The 9,064-nt window shown below is 49.1% G+C and overlaps 1 protein-coding gene across 1 annotated transcript in view; it reads right to left on the bottom strand.

Annotated features, from left to right (window-relative positions):
• Window positions 1–9,064, bottom strand: part of DNAJB12 (DnaJ heat shock protein family (Hsp40) member B12) — a 19,247-nt gene that overhangs the window by 3,553 nt on the left and 6,630 nt on the right. Inside the window, exons 5-7 of the mRNA XM_035896678.1 lie at window positions 6,057–6,242; window positions 3,982–4,061; window positions 2,698–2,807 (exon numbers count right to left, since the gene is read on the bottom strand). Coding sequence (XP_035752571.1) covers window positions 2,698–2,807; window positions 3,982–4,061; window positions 6,057–6,242 — 376 coding nt within the window. The remainder of the gene's footprint in view (window positions 1–2,697; window positions 2,808–3,981; window positions 4,062–6,056; window positions 6,243–9,064) is intronic.

The following is a 9,064-nucleotide window of genomic DNA, read 5'->3' as shown; positions in this document are numbered from 1 at the left end:
CCATCATCTGGTTTTGGCGGCGAGCCCCAGGGATGGCTGCACAGCTCGGAGGCCGGTGCTGGCGCGGCGAGGGGAGGGCAGAGCAGGGGCTGGCTGGGACAGGTCCCCAGCCAGAGCCCCCCCGCCCTGCTCAGCGAGGCTGCCCGTCGGTCGAACCCAGTCCCCCCTGCTAGGATATCTGCTAACCCCAAGAGCGTCAGCTTCCTCTACCACATCACATGCCGCAACGAACACGGTTGCTGCAAGAACAAAATTAGACCCGCTCTGCGCTCAAGCCTGCACCGACGAGTACAGAAAGCACTTTCTACAAGGAAATCTCTTCTCACCCTGCCCCCGTGGATTTGCGTTTCAGACAGAGCCCTGTGCTTATTATCCCCAACACTCCAGCAAACCTAGAGATACTAGGGCGTGTTTGCAAGCTGTAACACGGGACCTGTGCCCAAACGCTGGATTCGTCAGGAACAGCTCCATCTGGAGCCGTGCCCAAAGTTTCCCATAATAAATACCAGCTGGCTGCTGCATTAAAAGCGAGCCTGAGTCTTAAGCCAGGTATAAACATTAACTCATCCGGCTCGCCCTTCAGTCTGTTATCAGGGTTTACAGGAGTGATTCAAAGGCTCCTGCACGTTTCATCAAGGTCCAGCACTCAGGGACGAGTGGTGGGTAACCAGATAGACTGAACGTCACCAAAAAGCTCTCCTGGCATTTTTCGAGACAAAGGCTAACGCATCTCCGGCAGTGCCTGCTGGCAGAGACGCAGTCTGGGAGGAGCTCAGCTCTCTATTTTACCTGTCAGGACAGAGCCCTAAGCTCTCCCAAAGTTCCTATTCCTCTTTTGTATAAAGATGAACTATGGGGGCTACAAAGCTTGCCCTCAAAGGAGGAGTACTGAGGCTTGCAGAGCCTCAGCAGCCTGCTTTGAGTGTAAAGCATGAAAATAAGGGCAGGACCTGGCGCAAGGAACCTGCCACCTGAAGTCAGACGTGCAATTAAGTCAGGCAAAGGCGTTATTGGAGAGCAGGGTGGCACAGACAGGCCCACAACTAGACAGGTCTTTCAGCAGAAAGCTGATTTTTGGCAGAGATTTACAATGGCAACGGAGTGACAAATGGTTCTTTAGGACTCCGCCTTTCTCAGTGACGGCTCCACTATCAAGAAGCGGCACTGAAATCCCCGCGTGCCATCAAAAGCTCGCCAGGTTCAAAAAGCTTCTCGCCTCCTGCTCACCGAGTTCAGCGCGGCGAGCTCCAGCGTCCTGCCGGAGGGCGGCCAAGCACGGCGTTTCCCCTTACGCCAGGCACGGGAGCCCGGCTGCCGGCGCGAGCAAGCGAGCAGCACCGCCTGCCGGCACAGGGCGCCTTTCGCTCCCCAGCGAACGTCATTTGAAGTGCCTCGGTCACTCAGGAAGGATGAGGGAGCACTGGATCAACTCGCTTCCCGCTCTTTGTCCGAAGCCAAACTCGGAAATCGGTTTGCTTGCTGCTGCCCGAGTGCGCAGAGACGGGGACAGCGCAGGGAAGGGGGAACCGAGCAGCAGAGAAACACCTGGGGCTCGGGGACCGCTTTCCTCTGGCAGCTAAGGCTGGAAGCAAATCCCTGGCCACTTCAATGCCACCCTCCACTGAACATCTTCCCGCCCCACAAACTGCCTCTCCACCAGTGTAAAACAAACCAGTACACATATATAATACTTAATTTTGCAGTCCTAATACCAACTGCCGGAATCGCATCCCAATACTCTTCAGCATCTCAGAGTAACCCTTAACCACGCCCTCTTCAAAACCGCCCCGTCTCTTTTGGTTCCAAGCACTAATATCGTGGTCTTTACCTTGGACCCCAAAGCTAAGCTGGGCTTTATAGGATTTAATGTCGTCAATGGCAAATGTTGTCACCCATGAAACTGAACTGGGCCCAACTGGGCTGTAACCAAGTCTACCCTCTTTAAATACATGTAAGGAACTTCCACTGAAAACACATTATGCTTCTGTCAGGAATGATGCAAGCAGCCAGAAATCAAGCCTGTTTTCCCACTCTTTGTTGGCACTGCAAAGTGAGTAAGAATAAAGACTCATTTCGTTCGTCAGCCAAATGAGCAGACCGGGGCATTTCCACAGGATCTAGAATGAAACAGCTTCACTTTCACATAGTAAATGTCTGGCCATAGCTATTTCATGGCAAGATTGGAGTTCAAAAGCCGGGCGTTTCTTCTGAGAGTGTCTTTTACTCTACAGGATTGTCTTTTATTCGTTCTTCTCTTACTCTGTTGCTTTGTACTAGGCATAAACTGAGACTTTCATGAAGAACAACTCTGGCTTTCGTTTTTCACACCCCAATTTAACCCTACATCTCAATTCATTCTGCAGTCTCCCAAAGTCATTTTGTCTGTCCCTTTCCAGGACAGACACACCCCGTTGTGGGTATGGGCTGCAGAAGGTCTCTGTCAAAGACCAGCCTCCCTTAGGCAAGTGAGCACCCTCCAACCTTGCCCACACCTTCCACCTTCAAGACCTGTTTGAGGAATGAGGAGACCTTCACTGATGTGAGAGACATCTGGCAGCAACAGTGCGATGAGGTAAAGCAAAAAAAAAAAAGGCAGAAAAAACAGAGAGCCTAGATCCCTACCCCATCACACCACCCTGCCCTCCAGACCCCACGCCCCTCCCCAGTTGGATAAGTTTCAGAGTAATGGGTACTAACGGCCTCTGGCTCAAACTGTAGGGTGGGCTGGAGACCATCATCTGGCTGAGGGCAGACACAATGATCAGGATGAGGATAGGCATCAGCTGGACGAACAACCCAAGGCCACCCTGAAGGAACAGAAACACACAGTGGAGCGTCACCCATACACTTGTACGCAGGGATCCCATAGCATCGCTCTCCCTCCCTCCCAGCCCTAACACAACCTCGATTCTCCTGCTTTTTGCAGGCGTTCGGCTTAGGAGGCACTCCAAAATAACTGGGGGGAACCCAGTAGCCCACAGTTCCCCTCCAGAAAGAGCAGTGTGACTCTGAAGGTCCAAACCCACCGCCCCTTCTCCGAATGTGACAAAGGGCAGAGGGGACTGGCAAGGGGAACCTTCTGAGTGAACTGCAAATGCCTCATGCCCGTATTTTGTTTTTCTAGAGCATATGTGGTTCCTGTCCTGCTTGTGCTAGTGAGCAGAACTGGTTTTATGGAAAGCCTTCTCCCCTCTTCAGTGTCAGATGAAAGTAATTCCCCCTCTACCTCACCTCCTGAGCTCCCTCCAGTTCCAGAAAAGGACACTTTCCCCTTTAAGCTGGAGAAAAAATATTCAGGAAGTTCTTGTTGTTTGGTCGGTTGGCTTTTTAAAAAAACATAATCAGCTATCCCCAGAACATAGTAATCTTCAAGACATAACCCTGGTCTCTTACACAGCAAGTCCCTCAGTTCTCTAGGCCAGAGGGCTTGGAGTGCTGGAGTTATACTTAGATTTTCTGTGATGGGAAAACATAAAAATAGCTCATGCTATAAAGTGTCTTCCTGGGTTAATTAAGCATCACAGATTAGAAACACCCCATCTTCAATACCAGAATAAAAGAGAGAATGAGTTCATGCTGGGAGGAGCCACGAGTATCCATATTATCTCAAAACTGGATTTACCTTTTGAAATTACAGAATTACATCAGAAAGGAAATGCTTATTCTGTGGTAAAGACGGGTACACTTTACGGGTGCAACCTTATTTCAAGGCAACAATGTTTTAAGACACACCAGCGTTTTCCCCATGGGACGACAGCTATGAGAGTCCCGGGAGAACAACCACCAGTAAATTAAACCGCAACTTGGTGTAAATTCTGCAGGCAGCTCACTTCCCACGGCTCCAGCTTTCTGTCTGGGGGGTGTGTGGAAACAGGCAGGACTGTTTCACAAGACAGACAGACCAACTAGCTCGCAATCCTTGTATCGGAAAAACCTTTAGACCCCCAGAGTCCCCCCCTCCGCCGCCTCTTCTCTACTTACGTCACCCTGATGTTCTCGTCTGTCCTGCCTCTGATGGTAGGTATATCGCATCCTGCCGTTGCTGTATACATGAACATTACCTATAGGCAAAAGACAACGGTTACACAGAAATCAGGGTATGTGAGACGGTGCTGGCTGGCCGGGAAGGAACCACAAAAGGTGGCCACGTTCCCTGTCAGCCTCACCAATAAAAACACAGTAGGAAAAAGTAGACTGGGTGCTGACAACAGCAAATTCACAAATTTTAAATTTGAACATCGTCAGGATGGGCTTGATATGTTTCTTTGGTTCGGGCCGCACTCGGCAAAGATACGAGGACGTAGAGACTGTAAAGGAATCCACGCTGTGCTCGCACTTAGGTCTGGTGTGCCGCTACCACCGCTCTCGGTTCAGCCTACTTCACGTAGCCAGCCAGGCCAGCGCCGGAGGAAGGACAGCACATCTGCCCGGCTGGGCTGCTTCCAGGCTGGAGCCGGGGCATCTCAGTGAAATGGTCATTTGGCAGACTTGGGCTATTCCCGAGATCCCTGCGTAGGTCCCAGGGCACAAGATGCAGGTCCATGGTTTTGGTCGGCAGGCCGCATGGCCGAGGCCCTTGACTTGAGCCACCCCATCACGCTGCCTTGACAGAGATGGCTGCAGCTTTTGGGCGAAGCGGAGATGGGACGCCACAGGAAACCAATAGAAGAATCCACACAAAATACTTCTATTCATCACCTGAAGCCAACATTGACAAAGTTGACAACCCAGAGCTGAAAAAGGAGTATTCCTAAGGTGTTCTGAGCAGGTATGTCTGAAGGCAAACTGGTGGGGGGCACAGAGATCCCTCTATAGGATTCTGTATGATCATACGAAAATTGCGGTTGGAAGTGACCTCAGGAGGTCCAACCTCCTGCTCAAAGCAGGGTCAGCTATGTAGAGAGAGTATCTCGTACAGGCCTCCTCGCTTCTAACTGAATTTACCTTAGATTAAAACCAATTACAAAAAGAAATAATTTTGGTAGTTTTTCCACCCTAAAACCAGAGCTCTTCCATGTCTTGTTTTAAATGTCAAACCTACAGCTGAAAAGGGAAACCGGCTGAGAAAGCGGTCCTGAATTCTCTTGGGAGGGTGAGGAAAGGAAAAAAATAAGACTGAGCTAAAAAGTAAAAAATAGCAACCTGCTGTTTTTACTGGAGTAGCCTTTCCTTTCTGACAGGCAGAACGTGAATGCTGCAGAAGGCTTCAAGGTGCCTTTGCAAGTACTCGACATTAGCGTGTTAACTCTTACATACCAGATAGGAGAGAGCTACCCGAGTAAATCTTCTCAATTGAAAGAAAAATATTTATTTTTCCAAGCTGGTCCACAGAGGTCAAATAACCACTGCCTCCACTGCCAGTCAAATTTGACCAGGGCAAATGTAAGGGAGTCTTCTAAAATACCCTTATCTTTGTATTAAATCTGCATCTTTTTGATCGGAACCAATCAAGTGAAGGAACGGTCACTCGGTTCTTTCCTGTTACCCAAACCACGATCAGCACTGTGGCTAGACACGACGCAGATCTAATTTTCAATCCAAGGTGTTTAAATTACGCTCTAGAAATAACACTTTCCTCTTTTTTTATGGGACACAGTGGATGCTGATCTCAGAGAAATCGCTTCAGCTGCGTGGCAGAGCAGCTACAGATCGGTAACAAGACCCGGGCATTACCATAACTTGTTCTGATGAGAAGATTTAACTGCTAAAACCACCAGGCAGAAAAGCCTTCTTCAGAACAAGATTATTTTTACAACTAGCCTTAAAACAAGTCATTTTTTGTCCTAACGTTCAACCCCACTTAGTAACAGCTAACAAATACCTGAAGTTGGGAAAAAGTCCAGCTCTGATGGTGTTACCCGCTGGACGCTGAGCTCTCCAAATACCCAGCTGAACAATTTAGAAAAGTCTAGGTGTTTAGGTCATGTGTGACGGAGAACTCTCTCTCATCGAACTCAGCAAGTCTTGCACGGCCAAACAAATCACTACTGCTTTGCTTCTCTGTCAAAAGGATCAGGTCCCATCCCACCCAAGAGATTAAGGTTTAACATGCTTACTAGAAGGAAAACCACCACCAAAAAACATGTTGAAGAGGTCCTCGGGGGAGATGTCTGCCTCAAACCCGCGGTGGAAGTCCGAGTGACTGTGTCCATGCCGAGCAGGGTTGAGTTTCTCGTCGCCAAACTGGTCATATTGCTTCCTCTTCTCCGGGTTGCTCAATACCGCGTATGCGTTACCAATGGCTGAAATATTGACAATAAGGAAGCAATTAGTGTCTTTCTTCTGCAGATAATACACTTTAGCCCTGCAAACTGCCAGGACTTGCCTTTCTCATTACATAAACGAGATTCCCAGCTACCCACGTCTTTTCAACGGGCTACTTCAGCGGCGCAGCACTAGTACCTGGCACGCTTCTCTGGCAAACAAACAGAGACAGAAGGAAACCACACCAAGAGACTCAATGAAAAAGGCCTTAATTAATTCAAATGAAAAAGTTATGATATGACTGGTATGAATTCGGTGTATGTCCCTAGAGAAACCCGCTCAGATGAATGAAACTGAATTGCGAAGGCAGTATTGGTAGTACAGCAGCTACACGTTTCACTTAATTAAACTTGTTATGTCTTTTCAACAGCTAATGCTCGAATCCTTCAGCCGTAAGCAACTGTATAGGAAAATACAATTCTAGTCGACAAATTTTATTCAAAAGTGGCATTAAGGGAATTCAATGTCATAGTCTAAAACCAGAACTGCAAAGAGTTTAAATACCGGCTAGATCACCAAAAGAGACTTTAAAACCTCCCATAAAAGCCAGTAAGGCTAGAAATTGTGTCTGTCAGCTATGAATTTCAAAATTTCCAGGTGCCAGAAGTAAGGTGCATAATTAGCGGGACTGTTAACCAGTGCCTGTGATGGTGGAGATGTACTGGAACGAAACCCCTGCCAGTTCCCCAGGTCACTCTCCTTCCAGCCTCGGCACGTTTGAGCCTTTCTACCAGAATGTCTGCCTGCCACCCTCCTATTTCTGTAATTCTCTCTCTACGCGTTCCAGCTTACCACTTCCCCTCTGTACCAACCTACCAAGAGCCTCCCTACGTGACTGCAGAGCCCATCCTCTCTCCTCCCCGTGTCGCAAGGAGGCAAAAATGTTCATGGCAGTAGTTGCCTGGCGTATAAAAGGCAGGGGCAGCAGTGATAGGAAAGGGAGATACATGCCCTGTGGAGGAGATTAACTCCAAGATTCAACATTTTCCCAGTAGTCAGACTGAGGTGTACGGTTTCTTCTTGGACTAGAGATTTGGAGGGAGGAGGATGTAATGTCAACACCCTTGTTCTCCTTCTTGCTTATAATGAGCACACACAGAGCAAATGTTTCTATGACCAGGCAAGGAAGCCGGACGACACGGACTGACTCTCAGCATATTAGCTTGTTCTTTCAAACTGTGGCGGTTAAGCAATGAAAATGGAGCGTTTTGGGGTTCTGCTTGATGTCTGACTTTCTGCTGACAAAGCCCAAGAAACACCTCATTCCAAATGAGGATTTTAGCTCTAAGTAGCCAGGTTCAACTCTTTGTCCAACGTCAGCCAAAGGCAGCAACGCAAATCTGCCACAAGACAGCCTGCAGCCAACTGCAACTACGGACTGAAACGAGGTCTCAGGACGAGACGTAACGCTTTATCAGCTGTCACTGGGAAGACGAATGCCAAGACTTCAACGTAAGAAAAAATTAACTAACATCCTCATAGCAGTGCACATTTCCCCCTTCACCCTCTGGAACCAAACAGCTGGACTTCAGCGAGCCCTGCAAGCTAGGAGCTCAGCGCGGGGGCTGAGGGATGGGGGGGAGCCAACGAGGCAAGGCTCGGAGGAGAGATAACCTGAGAGCAGATAGCTCTGCAGTGGGAGGATAAAGGGCACCTTGCTTAACGCACGACTTCTGGCACGTAACTCTCGTCAAAGCCTTCTGCAAACATCATTATTGCAGATTACAGGTGAAGAAACCTGCCTTTCGCCACTTCGCAAGGACTGAAGGGTAAACTCTCCAACAGCGGCTTACTGCACATGCGGCGTAGATAGATGTCTGCAGATCCTCGCTCTTTAATCTGGCCCCCACACCGAACCGGGCTCTCCCAAGTAGCTGGGGGTCAGCCTGTTATTTGCTAACAGCAACACACTTATCAGTCATGGATTTAAGTCTTAAAAGGCTTGAACAAACCTTACATAAGACTTTTACTGCTGAATTCATGTCTACTAGAAGCTTACCCGAATACTGTATCAACACACTCCCACCAGGCTAGCCTTGCTCCCTGCTCCAGCAGGAGTCCCATGAGTTTCACTCCCAAGCTGGCCAGAATCAGCCCCCCGTACTGAAATGGCTTAACACTGCAAAATCAGTGCTGTACAGCTCGCCATCAAGGAGTTCTCCGTTTAGCTCAATGACAGTAATGGAACTTCTGCAGCTTGCAAAGGAAAATGGGGTTTTAAGTTCCAAGCAATAGCATTTCTCTTGGAAAATGACTCCAGTTTTAAGGTATCTTATTACCCAGAAAACATCCCTGCTGCATTTGTAGAGACGCCCGAAGAATCGGGCTCTTTACAGCAGAACTGAAGCTCCTGGTGACCTTTTGTCAGTCCTGGCTGGGCTCAGCTGTACGGCTGGGGCAGTTTCACCCTAGAAGTTTTCACCTGGGTGAAAAAACTTCTATCCACCAGTTCCATCCGCAGCCTTTCGCAGTGGTCAGGTGCCAAGTGCTTGCTTAGAAACCTGAAGGCTTACAGGCTGCCTGAAACGCGAGTGGAAGAATCTAAATACCAGCTCTGAGGAAGATGAGTTTCCTGCCACAGGGCCTGCCCAGCAACATTTCTCTCAAGAGATTCACGAACCCAAGGGCTGCCTCTGGGTGCTGCAGAGCTTACTGGGCTACAAAAATGCTCCGAGGGCTGGAGCCCCTCTGCTATGGGGCCAGGCTGGGAGAGTTGGGGTGTTCAGCCTGGAGAAGAGAAGGCTGCGGGCAGAGCTGAGTGCGGCCAGTCAGGGCTTACAGGGGGTGAGGGGGGCTTAAA

The sequence above is a fragment of the Egretta garzetta genome, unplaced genomic scaffold, assembly GCF_000687185.1.
Source record: "Egretta garzetta isolate BGI_Z169 unplaced genomic scaffold, ASM68718v1 scaffold536, whole genome shotgun sequence".
NCBI lineage: Eukaryota > Metazoa > Chordata > Aves > Pelecaniformes > Ardeidae > Egretta > Egretta garzetta.
The sequence above is the reverse complement of the archived record's forward strand: the minus strand, read 5'-3'. Positions and strand labels throughout refer to the sequence as shown.